General features: G+C 36.1%; 1 protein-coding gene across 1 annotated transcript in view; it reads right to left on the reverse strand.

Moving 5' to 3' along the window:
* LOC137924616 (histone-lysine N-methyltransferase, H3 lysine-79 specific-like) overlaps positions 1–23,881 on the reverse strand; it is a 45,075-nt gene that overhangs the window by 20,805 nt on the left and 389 nt on the right. The window contains exon 2 of the mRNA XM_068768032.1: positions 20,679–20,837. Within this exon, the coding sequence (XP_068624133.1) occupies positions 20,679–20,837 (159 nt within the window). The remainder of the gene's footprint in view (positions 1–20,678; positions 20,838–23,881) is intronic.

The following is a 23,881-nucleotide window of genomic DNA, read 5'->3' on the forward strand; positions in this document are numbered from 1 at the left end:
AGAGCTTGCGCTGCTATGACTCCTATGATCTGATTATAATTAGCGGTTGGATGCCATGTGTTTTGAAATAAAAAAAACGATTCAGCTTCAAGACCTTCATATTAGATAATACGACTCACTAACATAGTGATGTCATTAGCAACAACTAAAATTAGGACATAATAATACAAAAGCTCTATTGTTTGAGAATAGTTAGGTAACTATCTCTACATGCATAATTATAAAGGTTAGCACTAGATAAATACAAGCTTGTTATAATTATCACAAGCTTTATGAAATTAGTACCTTTTTATGGGCTGTGTTGCCAGAATACGCTGCCGTTTAATGTCTCTGGATTATCATGTAATAAATTTAACAATTTTATCAAATAAAAACTATTTTAAGTGACAATAGTAAAATAACCATCTGTGTGTTGTGGCATCTGATATCAGCGTTGGGAACATTAGTTTGTTTATTTTGTAGGATGCCATTACAGGGAAGCTCAATCTGGTTCAAGTTTACATAAAGTGGGGTTTTTCGGAAATTCTCATGAAATACATAAGGGGTCAAGCTAAATGATCCCATTTGAAAATTTGGGGACCTATGATTTTGATGCCATTTTAGATAATAAAAAACACGAGCGTTGTCGCGGTATAACACTAGTCTAAGTTAGCGTTTAATATTTTAATAACGTCGTTACGTCACATTCGGGTGCGGCAGTCGCAGAGGGTGCGCCGTGAGGGGGATGGGATCTCATTACGAAAATGGGCAACGGTTTTTTTTTAAATTAAACGGTTGCTACGAGTACTTGCAGGCTTTTCAAGGTTTATATAGGAACTTAGTATCAAAACTTCTTATTATCACGTTTACGTTGGGCGTTCCTTATATATTTGCAATTGGAGCGGTAGGAAGCGATTTGCATTCATCGTCTTCCGAAGACTTTAAGACCGACTGTCCACCATGCGGGTGGACGTTCTAAGCTGCGCTTACTGGGCTCCAGCGGCCTTCGATTCTGCGCGCAACGTGGCATCCTTACTGCTTCTTCATGCCAATTTACTGGTCTATATCGCCCTATACATTCATTCTCTTAGAGAATTTCCTAGCATATCTCACTGACCAACTGTGAGCCTGCCATAAGGCCTAATGTGTGAGACTACGTTTCAAACAATCCTGATACAATTACATATTCAATGATACTTATATGTCATAGCATACTTTATATGAGAGGATTATTAACATCGTTTGTACGTACCACTCTCTTTAGAGCCTTAATCAAAGGATTAGGTTAAAAAATTATATTTATAGAATATTTTATCGTTAGTCTGTTTTACATAACACATTCTGTGGGGCATATACGACTCCCGCTGCACTTTCCGTTCAGGCCATTTGCAATTCTCATTGAAAAACAAAGGATTCTTAAAAAACGAATTGTAGGATCGAATATAGACCACTTCACATCACGTATGCGCGTAAGTAATGCGTATTAAAATTTACAACTTTTTCCCGCTAATTGTAGCTTTGCAATATTGAAAAAGTGTAAATCATAATAATGTAAATCATCTTAATAATTTTTCTAAATTTTTGAAGTGTGGGTAGTATACGCTCTACACGGCCTGAACGAAAAATTTTCAAAAATTGCCGTGGCACGGATCGTGCTAACACCATTTATGATTTACACTTTGCGGCTCAATTCTAGTCTAATAAAACAGTTTGTTTTATTAAGATCAATGACCATTTAATCGGAGTACCTAAGGTAACAACTCGAGTCAAGGTTCACGATGGAGCCTTCGAGCTTAGTTACTCTAAAGAGATTTAGGAGAAGGCCAATAGCGCTCGGCCAACTTCATCCCGGTAAACCTGCAAATACTGTCTCAAGGCAAATAATAACTGTAATTCGCCGTTAAACCAACTTCACAAGAATAACATCGTGATATACTTGCACCTATGCTGTGATTCTTATTTCACAAAAATACGTCTTGGTCACTCCTTGATAGCTATTTTTTTATTTTTTTTTATTTAATATTCTTTATTGTACACGCTAAGATACATTTAATAAGTTTCGCATAAATATACAAAAAAGTACAATGGGCGGTCTTATCACACAAGGCAATCTCTTCCAGACAACCATGGTATGGAAAAGGTAAAGGTAAGTACTAATACCGGGCTAACACCCTATCAAACTATAACTTAAATAGGAAAATGTCCAATCTGTATTTAGGTGTTCAATAAGCTTCTATAGAGCTACAAACATTGATTTATAAGTAAAGATATCTTTTCTGCGTCCTGACTCTGCGTTCCGCGTAAAAAAATTGTTTTGATTTACCCCTGTATTCATTTTTATATAAGCTGCAAGTGCCAAACAATCTTTCAAAATAAACTGAATATAGGTATGATTTTGACCATTTTTCTTTCACATTTTTGATAGCCTTTTTGGTACCAATAAGAGTGCAAAATTTTTACCTGTCATATTAATAGCTCGGTACAAATACATTAGACTAATGGCCAGTTTTAAAAGTTTCATTTAAGTCCATACTTTCCATATGTAACCACCCTTCACTTTAATATAACAAAAATATTTAGCACAGATTGGCGCGAAAGTAATAAAAAAACGCAATAAATATTTAAATAGATAAAGGAGAAATTCGAAATTTAAAAAAAAAACAACAACATATATTATCACCATCATTTCAGCGATAAATACGGCTGGCTGGTAAGAAGCGGCCTGTATGCTGTGTCTTCAAATGACTTTAACAAGGTCGTCCGTCTACCTGTCTGTCCTATTGTGTGGCCTACTGCTACTTTAAATTCCGCTAGATGATGTTACTATCGTTTGTCTACGGATCTCCTAATTATAGTTTCGATCTCGCAGAGAAACCCAATGCATAGACATTTTTATTGCTCGTTGATGTTGGCTTGCCAAGACCCAGTGTGGTAGACTACGCTTCAATTCACTATTAACACACGTTGGCGGTTTACGTGTATAAATTTTATCTATATTTAGCCATAAGAAATATTGTAAATAATGATAAAACGCTGTCGTGACTCGCAGCTGGGAGAAGAAAGATCCGTATCAAATAGCGGCAACCCTTTCCCGTCTGCGCTTAGTAAAAGTGAGAAAAAAAAATTGTAAAATACTAGCGATACAAGTTAGAATTAATAAGAATAAAAAAACACGTTCGTCGTAGACCTTTTCTTCGAAGTTAGATTAACCTATTTTGACGGATCGCGTCAGGTATATACGAGTAAACAAGTTTAAAATTCAAATCTACGACTATGTGTTTACTGTTTGATACATTATGTTTTTTCAGTATTTATGGCCAGATTTCATATTCGTAACATAAAGAAGGCCTATATTAAAAATAGAATATCTTTGTTACTATGTACTTATTATGCTTATGCGAGTTTAATATCTGCACAAAGGAACATCGCAGACGAGACTTTAATAGCAAGGCGCGCTAATTCAGCCAATGACTCCGGGCAGCTGCATTGTATGTGGAACGTGACTCAAACGCAAACTGCACGCCCAATACATGCGACGGTAACTGAGGTCGCGGATGTAATTCGCAGACGACCACCCGGAATCTAAATGACGGTATTTACGTATCGCAGAATTAAGATAATCCAAACTGACATGTTAACAAAGAACATGTGATCCCTACTGTAAATTTTAACAAATCTTATGTAAAAAAATATTTCATAATTAAACAGTAAAAATAAATTGTAACGATACTAAGGAAAAACCTTTAAATAAAAAGAATTAGAAAATAGAAAGGCAGCCGTTTGGTGCGGATGACGGAAGGAGACTGACTGGGCGGAGTGGTGGCATTGACGGGAGGCTAGGAAATGCTGTGTCTGCGAGAAGGGAAATGCTGAACGTATTAGAAGTAATATCTTTTAGGGTTGGACTATACATCGGAGTGTATTAAGTACCAAAACATTAACATCTAGCAATAATTAAGACAATTAATTTTAGAAGTAAGAATATAGATTATACGTAAACTAGATAAATATATAAGAATAGTGACAAGCAATGAAAATGGGTTCCCATACGCTCGAAAGCTTAGAGAGACTTCGACGGCCGATTTCCGCACATTCTGCAACCGACAAGATAAGGAGAATGTATGGTCAGTGACTAATCGCCTCCTCAAACACTCGACTCGGCGACAACCTCCTACCACTTTAAAGATAGACACAGGGCACACACATGACGCCCAACAAAGCGCTACAGCTCTCTTAAATCGTTTCTATCCCGACGATTCTCCAGACTTTTCAGCCCGACACAGGCATCTTCGTCGTCACAGACAGGATACCTCTGAGGCCCCTGACGAACCTCCTTTCGCAGTGGAAGAGGTACTGGAGCTACTAAAACTTATGAATGCAAAAAAGGCACCAGGTATGGATGGCCTCACTTCAGACATATGCACACAATTTACACAGGCTTACCCACAGCTAATAACAGATTTATTAAATAGATGTTTAAAATTGCATCACTTTCCCCGACAGTGGAAGCAGGCATATGTCAAGATCATACCGAAGCCTGGTAAATCTGATTACAGTACCCTCGATTCTCACAGACCAATTGGCCTCATCCCTGTTTTCGGGAAGCTGTTAGAAAAGCTCCTGATCAAAAGGGTGACTTTTGTAGCCACGGTCGCAGGCAAGCTCAACGGTCACCAATTTGGTTTCAAGGAGCAAACCAACACAACCATGGCGATCTCCTCGGCTCTCGATGTCGTTCGCTCGGCCAAACGAGCTAGAGAGGCCGTCATCGCCGTCTCCCTTGACATCAAGGCAGCATTTAACAACGCCTGGTGGCCAGCTCTATTCGAGGGCCTCAGGCGGATCGGTTGCCCTCGAAACATTTTTTCAATTTTTGAAAACTATGTTCAAGACAGAGAAGTGGTTTTAGATTACGCCGGAGAACGAGTCACTAAGAAGCTAACTAAGGGCTGCGTTCAGGGTTCGGCATGTGGCCCAATTATGTGGAACATTATCCTAGACGAGCTTCTCGAAATAGACCTGCCTGATGGGTGCCATTTACAAGCGTTTGCCGACGACGTCTTGCTCATTACACACCACATTCGCGCTGAAGATCTCCAAGATTTAACCAACTCCGCGCTTGGTAAAATTATTGAGTGGGGTGAAAGTGTTAAACTGACCTTCGGCCCCGAAAAAACACAAGTTATTGCATACACACCCACAGCCAAAAAATGCTCAATAAGAATGGGCCAATACTGCCTTCCGTTTATACACGAGTTCAAACTTCTGGGAGTCATCATTGACGAGAAATTACTCTTTAATAAACATGTTCAGCACACTATCAAAAAAGCCTCGCGCATATTTAATAGACTTAGTCTTTTCTGTAGACCAACATGGGGGGCACATCCCGAGAACATCCGGACAATCTACATCAGTATCATTGAGCCAATTATGACATATGCTGCTGGTATATGGGGGCAAGCGGCTCTAAAAAAAGGGATAATAAGGCGGTTGTTAAGTATGCAACGAGGCTTTGCCATCAGGATCACACGGGCGTTCAAGACCATATCCACCACAGCCGCTCTAGCACTTGCAGAACTCACCCCACTCGACCTCAAAGTTCGGGAGGTACAGGCACTGGAACTCACAAAACTCACCGGCGCCTCTCATCTTTTACCTTCTGATACAGCTCTAGAACGCCCTACACCACCATACAAATTATTGCACCCCGCTACCAGAGTATCCATTTCTGTCCTTTCTCCCTCTAGAGCTCGTAATTACACAGCACCCTATCCCCATGCTTTGAATATTTACACTGATGGGAGCAAGCTGGAGGACTCCTCCGTAGGAGCGGCATTCGTTGCTTTCATGGAAGGCCGCCAGACTGCTTCCAAAAAATACAAACTTCACTCGTTTTGCTCGGTCTTTCAAGCTGAGCTTCTCGCCATTTCGAAAGCCTGCTCGTGGGCCTGTTCAACATACCCGAACACATACACAATTATTCACACGGACTCACAATCTTCCATCGCCGCGCTGCAGAATAGAAGCAACACCCACCCCATCGTCACACAAATTCACAATCAGATACACGCACGCGCGCCAGCTACATTACACTTTACATGGGTCAAAAGCCACACAGGCGTCGTCGGTAACGAGGCAGCCGACTTGGCAGCAAAGAGTGCTGCCGCAATGCACTCTCCACCGGCTTATGTCTACTTCCCAATGAGTTTCGTGAAGAGCGCAATCCGCGCGGAACACAACCGCATTTGGCAGGCTAGATACGAGAGCTCGGCACAGGGTCGACATACCATAGGACTCCTTTCGAAACTCACCGACATAAACAAACTGCGAAAACTCATCAAGACATCCTTCCATCTGACACAACTACTAAGCGGGCACGGGTACTGCAAGCAGTACCTGCACCGTTTTAAAATAATCGATAATGAGACTTGCCCATGTGACGACTCCACAGTACAGACTTTTGATCACTTACTCAGACACTGCTCCCGATTCGCATCCAAAAGACATATCCACGTGACCTTATGTGAAAACCTTAATATATCTCCGTTCAGCTTACCGGACCTTCTCAAGAAAAAATCTACAGCAGAATCTTTTGATGAGTTGGCCCGGCACATTGTCCTAAATCTCAAGGCATTTAACGGTCTGTAGCGCTTGGGCAGCGACTTGAAATAAAATAATGTACCAACTAATATATAATTGTGTATTCCAAATTGTATTGTTAATATGTATAAATTTTAGCTGTATTTACCCATAAGTGAAAATTGTGTAAAAAAAAAAAAAAAATTGTAATAATAATATAAAACGCTGTCGTGCCTCGCAGCTGGGAGAAGAAAGATCCGTATCAAATAGCGGCAACCCTCTCCCAACTGTCTGCGTTTAGTTAAAGCGAAAGATAAATACTGTAAAAAAAAAAAAAAAAACACCAGCGATACAAATTAGAATTAATAAAAAAAAAAAAAAAAAAAAAAAAAGTGTTAGCGCTAATGAAGACACTTGTTATATTAGTGGGATTGGAAAACAATGTCGTTTCTATCGACAGAGAAACCGATTGGTTTTTACCGCTCCGGCATTGAAAATTTGTATACTAGATGGCAAAAGGCTAAGTTGAATATATTGTTGATTAAAAATAAAAACTTATTAAAGATGTAGTCATGTTAACTTAACTTAAGAAAACGGTCTTTCTGGTTCCCCTAATACTATTACTCTTTTCGATTTTACACCTCTTTGTAATGACCCAAAATTATCATGACATAAATTCACAGAGTTCCTTAAGTAAATCAAAGTTCTATCAGTTTTTTTATATATTAAGATAAGAAATATATTAAGAAAATTTGCAAAAGTGATCACAAAAAAGACATATTATTTATTGCGGGCTCTACTCAAATTAGAACGCATTTGAAACCCTCGCATTTTAGTCGAATTTTTTGTAGATGCCATTATGGGAGAACTCATTTTCTTTCTCTTTTCTATCAAATTGGTCTCCTCGGGCATTCTCTTTATACATTATATATAGTGATTACAGAAAATCATTTAAAGTTTAAATGAATATATACGATATTATTGTACTTTTATCAGCGGTAGAATTTCAGCTTCTTTCTTTTTAAGTTTTGGACCGTAGGTCAACGTTGGCAAAAAGCAGATTGACAAGTCGCATGTATTTGATCTTTAATTGATTTCCTTGCGGTGTTTTTCTTCTATTTTGTATAAGATTAATATAAAACTTCTACATTCAAATAGTAGTAAATAGAGTTTTACCTAAAAAAATACTATACATCGGGTATTGTAATAGAAGAATAAGAAATATGGTGTTTCGTGAGGTAAAATGACCTATTGTAATAAAAAACCGCTAGGGCCCTATAGTTCTGAAGAGGGGACTGTAGACCGGCAAGCGCAGCGGGCGACCATTACTCACAAGATGGAAAGACAACCTTCTTAAGATCGTCGGTAGATGTTCAAAATTTTCACAAAGCGCACAAAAAATACCGGACAGTTTGAGCGTACTTACATAGAAATTCTATTCTCGCATTTTATTCCCGTCGGACGCTCCGACGTCACATAACATAACTCGCAGTGCAACCGCACGTAACAGTGTTGCGTACAGATCTACCTCGCTCGTCAGACGTCTATACGTTTTGTAACAAAAAAACAACGCGCCGGAATGGAATTCGCATCGTTTATGACGCCCAAGCAACGTTAATAATTTGTTAAATCCTACGTACGTACATTCAGGATAAAAAGCAATATTATTTATTTTTATTTATCAGCCTGTCGATGTCAAATACTAGGAATAAATTAATTTAAGGTTTTCAGTTCAGTAGTTAATATTAGAATTTATTGATACTGATATTATGTTTCTTGCAAGAGAGAAGCAAAGCTAAAGTGTTCGATGTGGAGGACGCAAACACGCTGCTAGCAAGATTTTATTTTCTAAAACTCTGAAATATGTCATCATCATCAATATTTCAACAGAAGAGCGTTCGCTGTTGGACATAAGTCTCTACCATAAATTTCCAAAGCAGCTTGAGTTCAGCATCTTTCGAATAATAGAAAATATTAACCATAAATACAAGTTAAGGCAGCCCATCATAATCAGAGATTCAGACACCTCGATTATAATACTTTTGGAATTCAAAGATATGGTCCGCCACTTTTTATTACGATTTATCTATTTATGGCACCCGTTATTAGGGACTTCCCGTACTTCCCTATCTGATTTTGGGACAGGGCATTTAATTTGTTTTTAGTAATTCTTTTCGCGTAATTTTTTATTTCATTACTCGTTATTTATTCGTCACATGATCTAATTTTCCTCTTCTTTAACTTGCACGTGGACACGGAAAAAGTTCTGACAGTGAAATAGGAAGCGGACGAATGATTTCCACGCCGTTCGCTAAATTTAAACAAACAAGAAGGTAATCAAAAAGCTATGGTAACAAAGTATACTATGGTTACCAAGGTTGTCCATGTAGTTCAAAGAATTATTCGTCTGAAATAGCGGTAAGCGGGGCAAGTCAATTATGCAACCGACGGCCACGCAACGTGGGCAGTCCTCCTCTAGATCCACCGACGACGTAGTCAAGGTTGTGAGAAGTCACTGTGGCATCAACGTGGTGAACTTTGGGGTAAACAGCATACGCTTTACAGGCGCCTATTGGCTGACATAACGATGGTAAAGAAATCGGAGCTTCAGATTGCACATACCACCGTTCATTATGCAACAATTAACACAATAAAAATTAACAAATATGATTGCAACCTAAAAATGCACAATGGGTGACTAATTGCAGGCAATTTGTAATAAAATTACGAACAAGCGAATTAACACCATTTTTTTTTCCAAATAATTTGGATGAAGCGGTGTTAAAATTTTGAGTATACCGATACTACAATTAATAAAAAAGTTAAATTTGTTATTTTGTGTAGAAAAAGTAACTTTATATAATAGTACATCTAACGAAACCCTCTATTATCCGTTTTTTAAACTTAGAATCATAATTGATATTATGACGAATGCTAGTTTGTTTGCAATATATAAATAGTTTTAGGTCCTCATTATCTTCATCACAGTCACTCATCAACTTATGTAGAGGGCTATACTCGAGACTGCGTCAAAAATGACAGATAGGTAGACGAATGAAAATATCCGAGTTAGCCTAGCCAGATAGGCAAGTGGCAGTTGGCAAGCCACATGGCGCACAGAACTGAGATCGCTGTGACATTAAGGTTCTGGAGTGGAGACCATGACCCGGCAAGTATAGAACAGTTACCCAGATGGTGGACAGATGCCTTTATTAACCACTTGCGCTACGAATAAACTTCATTATTGCAATGCTGCGCTACAATATAACAAGCGATAATTAAAAACAGTAAAAAATAAAATATTTACAGAAGAGAATAAAATAATGACTTAAGTAATCATTTGCTATTATCTGAAATAGACGTTAACGATAAAAAGATCAAAAATTAAATTCGTTTATTCTACATAGTAACTTTTAACAAAACTCTTATTAATCATCAACTTTTCACTAATTTATTTTGTTAAACAATTTTATTATTCACTCTGCTTCGCAAGGTGTTATAGCTGTAGAGAAGTAGCAGGAAGAAACACTACGACAACATACCTTTTAATTAAGTTTAATACAGGTTTATACATATCAATTTTATTACATATAGCCTAAATCAAAATAATCAGGCGACATCTCTGTATAATAAGCTTTTTCTGTGAATATACCTTCTATACGCGTTTTGAATTTTGTAAATGATAGTCTAATAATGTTTTGCAGCATTTTATTAATCTTGATTTCGTTTATTACTAATGAATAAGACTTTTTGCAGTCGAAACTTTGGTACAGACCGTTATGGACGTCCGCTATTTTTTGACACAATATGTTTTTAAATAATAAATTATTAAACTATAAAAGAATAGATATACTTTTCGACGAAAAGCAGGAAGAGTGGAATCGTGACATTCATCTTTTAAATTTGAATTAGTGCCAAGTATTTTCAGAGATACCTTATTATTTTTTGTGCTACTTGAACACCCTGTAGAATGAAAACTATTATTTCGGCAGTATTTAAACACATTCGCCTCAGTTCAATGATTTTATTTTTAGTTTATATTTGTAATAGTATGTGATAGTATCTGATCTTTTACATAAACATACAAACATATATTAAATGCATTAAAAACGTCTAAACAAATTTCTTCAGGCTACGGAGTTAGGCGTTAATATCTGTGCCATAGTTCTAATGCAGACATTAGACAACTTTTTATTGTATGCAATGTATTTTGACGTACTGTATTTTACGTTCGACTAATTGACGACTTTTTTTCTTGAGTTTTAATCACGCCTACGCGACAAAGTCGAGGTTGAATCCTTATTATGAATTGTTAAGCAAGTACAAAAACGTTTCGAAGAAACTAAAATAGATAAATTACACTTGATATCTTATCTTTGTGTTTTACAGTAAAGCAAATTTAGTAAATTAAATTAGTCTCACCTTGGTAGACGTTTTGGAAATGAAAATATATGTAAAAACCTTTTGGTAACTCAGTGTAGAATAACTTTCACTTAGATGTTTTTTTTTTTTTTAAAAATCGAACATGCCATGGCAAAAGTAATTTTAAGAGGACTGTGGTCTCAAAAACCTTTTACAAAATAAATCAAAATGACCTTCTGTACCTATTTGTTTAAGGACGAATTTAACTTCAACAGTATTACAGTGACAATATTGTGAGCTATATGAGAATAGCTTCGTAAAGCAGAGTACAGTCGCAGACAGAAGCGTTTAAAAAATAAAATCGGTGTAATTACACTCGACGTTCACGCAGCGAGGTTCCGCTTACTGCGTAATTGTATGTAACTATTGCTTGAACGACTACACGATGAAGTCATACGCAAGGGTAGTCTTTATGGGTTTTACGAGTACAGTACCGGAAAAAGATCAACATGTTTTTTACGACAGTACATACCTCTTTAAATAGATCATTATAATCGGGAAATTCCAACCAATTGTACCGTGGTTATAAAAATAGTGAGACGTGTTATACGCCATATATATTCTAAACTTCCACATTAAAACTATATATAAATAGGATTAATTATTATACACTCCACAAAGCCTCCATGGTTTCATCATCATCATCATTTTAGGCGTAGGACGTTCATAGATGAACATATGCTACCTCCATGGATTTACAAAAGACCGGTAAGGGTATTTCATCAATCGTGGAGACCACGGATCGGCAAGTTTATCGTAGAACTTCCAACCACTCGGTAGACAGCTTCTCATTCGTACACTACTGTTGAGTGGTCGTGGTCATGCCCCGGTCGGTTCTGGTGCCCACTTTGCTCTGGCTATACGTCGCCATATAGCTCTGTTTTTAGGGCCCCCGCTAATGGGAACCTCTCGTACCCCTATCTGGTTTTAGGGACAGGGTCATAATTTATCTTCTATTTTTTTCACTTTATTTTTTATATTTATGCCTTTCGGTCATTCACCTTAAGATCTATCTTTCCTCTTCCTTCATGCTACAGTTTTCTATCATTCTTTTTCTACTAATTTTCATTCATTCATCGCCTCACTTCGCCTCGTTTCTCGAATATCACAGATCTGGTTTATCATATATATTTACTGATGTTATATTTATTTAATATTTATATTATAATTTGCTAATTATTACAATTTATCACATAAAACACATATATACCATATAGCTCTATTTGGCGGAATGAGAGCTTTCACTTACCGAGTTTTTAGTTGCAATTTTGATGAGGTCTGTCTATCTTATTGGAGCGATGGTGGACAGATGATCTACCTGATAGTTTAACGAATATAAATTTATCCGACAGATGTAACGACACTTTCAGTGTACACAATTCGCGTTTTTTGTGTAGCTAAATTACCAATTTGAAATGTCAAATGCTTGTCCAAGGCTGGTTGATCAAATTTATAACTTAATCTTGCGTCATCCGCTTATATTTCTGTATTGGATTTACCATTGACAATGTTAAATCGGTTGCATTAATTCATCCAATTTACTCTTAAATAAAGCGACGACTAAGACATTTCACTCAACTAGAAGGTCATAGTCATATGTCTTTTTAAATACGGAACTACATACACGCGTACATTGTCTTTGATGTCTGAAATTAAAACTTGTTAAAAAATCCTATATTAACCTGAATTTGTATTAATTAAACCTAGGAATAAATTGGTGTAGCACCTGTATTGAGGATATTGTGAAAGTATTTAAAAAAAAAAACAGAAAACCGTCATTTATTTGTAGGCTTTTCATCAGAACGCGTTCAAATCTCTTGTAGTTTTATGATGAACGATCCCGTTATATGGTTCATTCTTATGATATATTTTGTCAAACAGACCTCTTTTAGCAATATACTTGTGATGTGCACAAGTAATCACCATGAATAATCCTAACTGGATATATAATAATACAAGTGTTTATACAAAAATAGCTAACCGTTAGTCTTAAATATAGTTTTATTTATTATATTTATTGTTTACTACATAAAAAAGGCAATTACGCTATAGCATATTAAGTGTATTTATTTATAAAAAGAAAGTACCTAGTTCGCATATTTTTCAACCGTTGCGACAGTAATTTCATTCGCAAAGGTAGGCATCTAACTTGTGGCGCAAAAGTAATATCATAATGTGAAGATGCCTTAATTTTTACAAATGGAATAAAGAATTAGTCGTCAATAAGCGATGGAATATATATTTATATCTACACCATAAATGTCAAAGCATAGTAAAATTTGACGCCATTTCAAAAAATTAGGCCACGTTCAAATTACGTTATTTTTACATCACCTGTTATATATAAAACCAAATAATTTTTTTATAATAACTGGTAAATTGTTTACGTTATTAGCATAGGCTGGTGCAGATGATTAAAATAAGGACTCTAAGAGCGCTTACACAAAACCATTATTCAGTAACTAAGCTAGAGGACTTTACCCCGTGGGCATAGGCTCCGACCTTTACATTAGATATTCTTAAACCGTTTTTATGAGATTTTTCTGTACAATTTTATTTATTTATTTAAAATACTTTTTACCCAGTTTATGCATAACGGCGAATTTAAGGAAGGCATTCTCTTCCAGTTAACCGTTAGGCGATGCAGAGATAAATTAATGAAGGTATGTGGAAAGGAGTCAGTATCATAATACAAAAAGTAAATTAAAAAAGGAAAATCATTTTGAAATGGAAAATAATCACATAAAACACCTTATATAAATAAACTAATGTGGTACATGAAATAATTTTATGTGCTATATGATATTTTCTATCAAATTGGAACATATTTGAAGTCATCAATAACAAAGTTAGTGGATTGTCACAGAAACTGATCACCGAATAACCAGTTATTAAACAAAGTCAGTCCTAGGGAAAAGCGAGATAACATCTTCAAGTGATGAAAGCGATTTTGTCAGAGACAAAAATTTTGGCACAAGACAGTTCTCATATTCTCAGATAACGAAGGATAGTTTATATATATACATTTTAGCAATTTTTTGTTCTTATGTAATGTTTTGACTTATCTTCTACATGAGACTATTTACTCGGATAAAGATATGTCTTTATTTTTCTTGTGCTTATTTATGCGTATTTTATATTTATGCGTATTTTATATGGTTTCTATCCACCGCACAAAAATAGTTAAGAGTGTAATTCATAGCATCGGAGAGACCAGGTTCTTATGCCGCTTGAATGGACCCTCCAAGGAGTTCTTCGCATACTTTTGTTTGATACGTATTTAGCAGTCCGATACCTATTAATAGCATATTATTATAGACTAGAATAGCATATTAAAACAGCAATTAATATTCAATTAATGTGTAGATAAATTACAAATTAAACTATATTGGCCTAAAATTAACGGTCATATCTCAGATCGTTTAAGTTTAAAATGAGCTCCAGCTTTACCCAAGACGTTGAGATATTACTCCACTGCTATTGGAATATATGTTGAATAGTATGCGAAAACGTTCCCATAGTTTTGACAAAAGCTCTCGAAGAAAACCATGGAGTAAGGTTAAACTCCATGGTTTTCTTCGAGAGCTTTTGTCATTTTAAGATGTTTATTAAATAAAAACTCCTAAACAATGCTATTACAGTGCAAAGGATTTTAAGGAATTGATTATGAGATAGAAATTAATTTTAACATTAAACATGCCATAACTGATTAAATAACCTATTTTGAAATTTTGCATTGAAAACGTAAAAAACACTATGAGCTGGATCAAAAATTCTATATTTTGTATTTGTAATAGAAATGGTCAACGTAATATTTTGTTTAATTAAAATAAATTAATTTTTTTCCTTCCTTACAACCATGTTTCATACATTCAATCAGGAAACAAAGAGCCGACTTTGTTTCCTGATTGAATATTTGATCTGCCACGGTAGAAATAGGCACCTAGTAAGTGTTGGGTATGATTAGTGTTAACAACTGTGTATTTATCCAAAAAAAACACATTCAAGTTTCTCGTGGGCTCATCTTAGATTAGGACATTTGAAACCCACATATGTAACCTGTAGCAGTGATAGCCCAGTGGTAGAGAAATGATACTTGCGATTGTACGTTGCGGATTCAATTCCCGGGACAGAATCTTAAGTAATTTACACTGTACATCAATTATATAGGATTGCCACTGCTCAGAAATCAATTTACAGGGGATGGGCAGCAGCGTCCTTCGCGTACTGTAATACCATACCGCAATCGCCAACCCGCCTGGCCATTATGGTACATCCTACCATAGATTTTTCTGGTAGAAGCTTCATCCCTGCAAAGGTGTGTCTATGAACTGAAACGACGATGAATATTTCTTTACTTTCTTTGGTATATCCCACATAGATCTATTAGGGGAGGCCTTGAAATGACAACGAACGAAAGGGGAAACCTAATTCGTTTTTGGTTTCTATCAAAAACTAATCTATTAGCTTTCTTTTTATGACGTGTATAAGTGATCACCAAGATCGATACTAAGCGAAGTCCCTTGAGCCTGAAACTCGAAGACAAGAAAATAATAGTTGATGTTTACTAATAATTGGTAGTAGAAATTGGGTTTTTAATAATACCTATTTAGATTTAATATTCCTGAGAAGATAACATCTCTCACACTCTCCCTGAGTGTCTCTTTAACGAATATTAACAAAATAATGACTGACACTATAAATGTTAATATATTACGGGTACCGAAAAGTAATGTCGCTTTTTTAAGTTAAATTCACACGAGTACGTTTTTATTTCTAATCAACAATATATTCACCTTCGTTATCAACAATCTTTTGCCATCTAGTATACAAATATTCAATGTCTGAGCGGTAAAAATCTACCGCTTTTTCTGTAAAATATGTCGACAGAAACGACATTACTTTCTAGTCCCCTTACATAAATAAATTAAATGCATTGATTAAGTTTTAAAAGACATTAAAACATGATTCCTAGGCAAAAAGTCTTTGCTAAACATAGAACTCTTGGTTGCAAGTATCGAAGGCTCTCTTGAAACCATCGACATAGGCACATTATTTATATCCCTAGATATATAGCTCACTAGAGTTCTACCGGTACAGTGGTTACGGTAGAACTATATGGATTAGGTCGCTAAGGAAGACATTTCTAAGAGGAAATAGACATAAAATCACTCACCATTACCAATTTGTACGATGTTTTAAAACTTAAATGCAAAGACAGTAATAATAGAAATTTCTTCACCGTTCGATTAAGTTTGAATGCAGTTGCCTGTTTACTTTTGCTTAAGTGTCTGTTGTTATTTAGTTTATGCCTCTCACGGTGCCCGCGCGCCTCGCGTGCCGTCTGCCCGACTGACGGTAGACGGCGACGTTACCAGCACGCGAGCGCGAGCAAATTGCTTCATGCTTTATGTACTTCGTAAAGACGTCCAATTGCACTACGTAAAACAATTGTTGACGAAGCTATCTTTGTTGCTTTTACTTTAAATAAGCTATACTCAATATTTAATTAAATTCAATGTATGTATAACTATTTACTTAACGCCCAAGTCATTTTATACCACTTAAATAATACTATATATATATATATATATATATATATATATATATAAATATATATGTATATATGTATATATATATTAAGTAATAAGGCAGGTGAAATGAGCATACGTCATTAGCCACACAATAGTATCCGACCAAGTCCAGGATCGGCCCTCTTGGACTCACTAGTCTCGGAATGCTAGACGGGTATTGTCGACGAGTGACTGGCCAAGCCACGGTCCACTTATGGGGGACTTCAACCTGGTAACTATATGCGTTAGTTAGAGCGATTTAAGAGTTCGGTGGCCTCCCAATCCGGTATACTACGAGTATTATGTATCGGCCCAAACCGAGGCTTCTTCGGGAGCGCTCTAGCGTCGCTACCTTAAAAGAGGACTTAAGCTAGGCGCCTTCAGTGCCCTGTCACTTCGAAATCACCGAATCTGCAAATGCCATTTCGGCAGCAGTGTAAGTCCAGACAAAAAAAAATTTAATGGACGTTAGTCATAAATAGGTCAACTAGGTGCGTTTTAATTTCTCTTAGGGGTATGAAAGAATTCGGAAGAAAGCTTTTTTATAAAGAGAGGTGATAATCGCATTTAGCACAGTCTAGAGTGTACGGAGAATGATGTAGAACCTCCCAATCGGTTTTGCTTTGTCGTGATGGAAAACGGCGCTTTGTCGGTTAGCCATTTTCGGTTTTTCTGCTATGCCGTCTTTTAATTGAATCAGTTGATTTCAATATTTGTCAGCATGCATCTTGTCACTCTTAGAAAAGATCTCGTAGTAAACTATACCTTTTCGGTACCACTAAATGTACAAAAGAACCCTCTTCGGCTTCTCAACAGTTAAAGGTCTATTTTCCCTAGAGCAAGTGCGTTTCTGACACACTTTATGGTATAAAATCCAAGCCTCGTCGGTGGTAAATCAAAACGCACGTAATGACGCGGTTCAAAAGGCCAGCCCACTTTAAGAGTTGATCATCTTAATTAAATGCTGTACATAACGATTGTTTTAGGAATAGTGGCATCTACCATCTCATACATACTATTTCGCGTCTTTTTCGTGAGCAGTCTTGATATATATTTCAACTCTAAATTTTCGGCTCAAAATTTTTCAAATTGCAGACTATTCTAAAATCATTGTAACATTCCCGTAAAGGTTGCAAATCTCGTCTACAATGTCCTTAGTATTACAGCCATTTTTAAAGCAATGAAGGGTAATATACTGCAAATGGATCTGTGTACACCTAAATATTGAAAGAATCACAACTGTTAAATAGCAAAATTATGCATTTTCTGCAAGTTTTTCGATTTACACAGTTTTGACTTGAAAATTTTTAATTTTCGATTTACACGTTTTTCTCAGGAACGTATCTGCGTGTAAATCGTGGGATAGGTGTATTGTCGTCTATCGTATCGTTCAAAGATGTGCGAACTATGAAACACTCTGGATCTGTATTTTGTAGTTAGGCACAAGCGACCCACGGTACGCCGAGCGTGACGATTAGGTAGTCTGTTAACAGGCACGATGACGTAACTCATGCATTATTTATATCTTATCGCATCGGATGTGGGAGTGCGACGAAGGATCGACAAATTTAAAAACAAAATTTGAACCCATTACCGATGTTTTTATTTTACTAAGACGGTAATAAACATTGTGGTAATTATTAATGTAACCTTAAACCTTTCCCTTCTCTGTAGTATGTTTTTTAGACCGTTTACTGCTTTTTACCTTAAATCTAGATTTATTTTCTTACGTGACTCACATGATAAGTTGCTTAGATCATCGGAGAACTTGAAATTGATTGCCTGCTCATTCTACGATGTCTATGGAGAATTCTTTACTCTTGCCGCAATCAAATAATGGAATGAGCTACCAGAACCAATAAGATGTGCTAAAAAATGGTAAAATAGCACTTCCTTGTCCTCTAAAATAGAATATTGTCTAGCATCTATTATTTAAATTTTAAAATTCTAAGCTGTGGCAATCCTATATAATTAATCCACGAAATATGAAATATTTAAGATGGTATCCCGAGAATCGAACCCGCGATCTGCTATCGCAAGCCTCAGTCCTCTTCCGCTGGACTACCACTGCCATACATGAAACAGACGTAACTCAGGTTGGAAATATTGGATAATCATCCGGATTGTGAGACCCAGCTTTTAGGTTGCTTAAGAAAAAGCTCCTTGGAATGACTGGGTACAAAGCCTACGCGTAGACCTTAAACTATCACTTGATTCGAGAACCTCCAAGAGTGACGAATTACAACTAAATATATACGTTTGTTGCTGGACATTGTTAGACTTTCTGGCTTTTACAGTCTTGAAAGGCTTAGGATTTGTGGTATCGGAATTCAACAGCTAATAAATAAAAATAATTCTAAGTGAGATGTATTACGGTGTTGGGTGACGTAATAAGGCAAAACAAAACCGTGTAACAACAAGTGTGGCGAAGGATGAGAAGCGATGCGTAAATGTAATGTGGGTGAATGCGGTATGTCGAATGTATGCTGAATGATAGAAAATATGAAGGATGAAAGTGGGAATAAAGAGAGAAATTGTGAAGGATGATAAGATGGAAGGTGGAAGTAGGAGTGTGTATATCCAAAAGTTAATACAAAAAAATCAGACGTATCGCTTGACGTATTATATTGACTAATAAATACCTATTCGGTTGTTGGAGTCGAGAACGTCTAGCCATAAACCTGTCTTGGTCACTAAAATCGGTCACATTGCTTGTACTGATCGTACGTATAAAAGAATGTAAATTAAACCGACCGTGCGAAAAAATTGTTGCAAAATCCCAAGAGCGATTTCCCCGTGAGAATCGAAGTTATCCTAGCAGTGCCAATGAGTTGATCATAACATCTATTCTTTCGTTATCACAGTTTAGAAAGAAAAGGTTTTATTTTTAGCTCAAAAATCATATATATATATATATATATATATATATATATATATATATATATATATATATATATATATATATTAACAAATGAAAATATTTTGAGTCTCTCGACAAGGACTTAATATAAATATACAAAATATACATAAAAGTAATTACTTAACAGTGCCTACTCAAGTTGCCGGAGGTGCTACGTTCGAAGTTGTAGACGACTATATACCTGGGACAATGCGTCTAGCTTAGTAAGTCCAAATTCGAGAAAGAGATCACTCGCCGAATCCAATTCGGTTGGGCAACGTTCTGGTAGCTCCGATACCTCATCTCGTCCAAAATATAACAGTATTTGGAGACGAAGGCCTATGGCCAATATGTTTTACTGGTGATAACACACGGATCCGAGACGTGGTCATTTACAACGAGCCTTATAAAAAGGCTCAAAGTCACCCAGAGAGCTATGGAGAGGGCTATGCTCAGAGTTCCAGAATTTAGGAGATCCACAGAAGAACCAAGATCACTGATATAGTTCGTCTGATGTGGCTACTGCCACATCAGGCACACACGGGCCACATCGCTTGTGCAACTGATGGCCATTGTGGCCGAAAGGTTCACGAGTGTCGACCACGAGCCCGTAGACGAGATGTGAGTGGCCCCTCACTATATGGACCGACAACAAATTTAAAGTCGCGGAAGCCGCTGGCTGCGGACAATGCAGGTTCGGTCATCGTAGCGACTTTTCACGGTCTTGGATATGTCGTCTACCCGAGCCTACCCGAGCCTCGTCGTCTACCGGCTAATAAAGACTTCAACTTTACGTACGATTTAGTACATATCCGAATTTAAAAGGAAATGAGCATAGAGAAATAGGAGACCGCGATCCATACAGCCATTGCGTATTGTAGATGTCATCTTTATTTTTGGTTTATCAAATTTTCTACGCAATATATTCCATTAAACGCAATGTAAGACGTCCACCCCCCAGACGAACTAGTTAAGGTAATCGGAAGACGTTTAATCCTGGCCGCTCCCAGCCAGTCTTATTGGAAATCTTTGAGGCAGGTTGATCCAGCAGTGGAACTTCGGCTGATGACGACATATTCCTTTAATGAACTACCGCCTTTAAGACATACTCAAAGCTAATACAATTTTTTTTTCATTAAAAAATCACTAGTAGGCGGTATCTTCAATTAGAAACCTACAATTCTAGGCTTCGTTCGCAAACATAAGAAAAAGATATAAAAACATACCCGTATATATCTCTCCAGTCCCGCCGGTATCTCAGGCTCCGTGTTCTCCGTGCTTCTATCTTCCTTTTCTTTTAGCTTTTTCTTCTGTTTCACATAATTATGTTCTAACACACCATTCTTATCTGAAACTCTAACATTTTCTTTGTTCTCTTCTGCATTCTGAAACAAAAAAAAGATTAAGTTTTAAATAAACGTAACTACGACATAGTTGAAGTCGCGAGATGGCACTGGATTCGGGTACTACAAGATCGGCTTAGGCTGTCTTTAGAGGGGTCTATGTCTTGCAATCGGAGTCTATTAGCTGATATGATGAAAACACATTTACACCTTACATTTTGAAATATAAAATAAGGTTTATTAAGATTTAAATACTAAAAATATTGAAACAAAGTATAAATAAGCACAAAAAAACTTAAGTCTTTAACGATCTTAATGAACACTATATTCAAGTTTTATCTAAGAATCTAGACTACACTATCGACCTGAAAATAGAGCATGTTTAGTTCGCGTGTCCAATCATTTTCTGTTCTTAAAAAAGAATAATGACCTTTTGATGTGAAATCAATACGTCTTCGTATTTATTTTTCATCACACACGTGAACAGTCAACGCATAGGTAACCCTTTATTACATTAGATCGAAAAATCGAATGTCTGTATGTAAGACTGTTTTGTGAAAATTTAATCCAAACATTCTCAGCAAATTAAAAGAGTACTTTGGTTCTCTTTTAAGCAGATAAATACCCTTTTTATCCTTTTTCGTACAAACATTAATTTGCTTATGGAATATCATTTATTAGTAACTTTACTGAATTATCAACATCGTGTCAACCGAAGCGAACGTCCATCACTGCTAAGCTTAGGCCTCCTTCAAAGATCGTCACGATGATGATCTTGCGCTCCCTGCATCCAGCCACTTCTCGCAACCTTAACTATGTCGTAGGTAGACTTAGAGTAGGCATTTAATAGTTTATGTTTTTTATAACAACAAACGAAAAATAAGGACAACAACTTGTCAATTAAATAAAACATTAACATAAAAAGGTTTTGTTGTCTGCTTTTAAATATTCACACACTTCTGAAGACACCGCTCTAATTTATCTATGTTAAATTATGTATAATCTACAACAGTAAAATACATTATCATCATCATTATTTCGGCCGTAGGACGTCCTCTGCTTGACACGGGCGCTACCCACAGATTTCCTCTAGTATCGGCTGAAAGCAGTCCGGATCCAGCGTCTTCTGTGTTAACAAGGTCCTCCGTTCATCTTGTGGAAGGGTGTCTTACGCTTGCCGGTCTATGGTCTTCAGAACCTTGAGGTCCCATCGGTCATCTGTTCCAAGTGATGTGTCCTGTTGACTGTTACTTTTTGACTTAAAAATCATAGACAGCCAAACAAACGACAGTTTGTCCGTCGTATATTTGTGAAACTCTGGGAAGCTCCATTGTAATTAGCAGTCTTTTTCTAATTCACATACACTTAACTAAAAGTAATCTTGGAGGTACTCTCTAATGGAACTACGCATGGATCCGTTCAAGATCAATTCCATGAGCGCAAACACTGGATCCGTCTATCCCAATGCAGGGCAACTTCTGGAACTTGAGCTATTAAGTTCGGACAACAATCTCTCTTATCATCATCAATAAGAATGATGACTTAAAGCCATCATTATGAGTAAGCATGTTATTGCTTCATAGCCAATTGATTTGCAAGTTGCAGTGTCAGTAGAGAGGCTTTATAGCACACAGAACAGATAGCCACTGGGCCCTTAAGGTTGAGGAGTCACCCAAAAGGTAAGTCTACCTGCAAGATGAATGGACCACCTATGTAAGGTCGTCAGATGCTGGATAAAGGTTGCTTCCAACAGCTTACAGGTTTCAAATCTTTCTGGGAAATTTATGTCCAACAATGGACATCATATGTTATCAAAAATGTGTAAGTGAAGAAATCATTGTTGTAATACATCAAAACAGTCCCATAACGCAAGGATAATTTGATAAATGCAACCTATCGGACTGTAGTTCAACACTCTCAGACATTTTGCAGTTTGTACTTAAAGGGTCTTCAGTGCTAGCTTTAGCCAAAATAGCTTCTCAGGGGATCTTGCATAAGTCACTTCATGAAGCACATAAGTGTCTAAGCAGGCTAAGATGTCCTAAAATAGTAGATTAAGTAATGTGACTATACTGAGGCCCTTGGATTCTTAGATACTGTGAAAAGATTTAGAATTACTATTCACATCAGTTATTGTTTTAGCCCATGTTCATTTTTAATATTTTATAAAACATTTAATAGATATTAAGTGTTCTTTAACAATACAATTTTATTATTTTACTTCCAGTTTTTTATATTCTACCAGTGAAAATAACTCGAGACCAAACAAGTAATGAACTACACATTAGTAGCAGTGTTATTTTCTATATTGATGAACTTACCATGTAGTATACTAATTTTTTTTATTTTTATCAACTAATTATTTAATGTAAAATAATACTCTCTTTCTTTAAATATATAACTCTGTATATAGTTAATTATTAAACATTTTACATTTGTAAAATATATCTAAATTTATATTTTATTGACATCTAAATGTACTTTATTAAAATTCCTAACACCACTTATTGTATAAAACAGTTTATCATTCTGCATATTTTTGATTCTTATTAACATAAAGGAATAAATAGTTTTTAGTTTATAAAAGAGGACTAGTATTCAAGATGCTACAATATTTGAATGTGTAGAAGTGTGTGTAAAGTGTATATTTGGTTGTAACTTTTGTTTATTATTTTTTTGTTGAAACTGAATCAGAAATAAGTACCCCTATAGATAATTATCTATACATTACATTAAAAACTAAAGTTTCATTCATAATAATATAAATAAACTTAAATCCGGCGTTCATAATGTTGGCTTCTGTCATCTATGATTTCTTATAAAAATAATTTATGTTAAAAAATATAACATCAAGTCCAGTAATATTTTTTTCCTAAATTATCTAGTTCATCTCAATTTTATGAAATTAAATATAAACATAATTTTTAAATGATACTAACCCGGTATTTCGCTTCTTCTTATAACAATAACATTTTTAAAAAATTATAAGGTAGGTACTACGGACAGCAATGTTCGCAATTAGAATTTTTAATTAAAACTACAAAATAATTTATTCACAAATCAAATAACAATGCGGTTAGTAGCCG

This window comes from Battus philenor, unplaced genomic scaffold, assembly GCF_028537555.1.
Source record: "Battus philenor isolate CCGP_79_NKW_IND1 unplaced genomic scaffold, ilBatPhil1.0.hap1 SCAF_24, whole genome shotgun sequence".
Taxonomy (NCBI): domain Eukaryota; kingdom Metazoa; phylum Arthropoda; class Insecta; order Lepidoptera; family Papilionidae; genus Battus; species Battus philenor.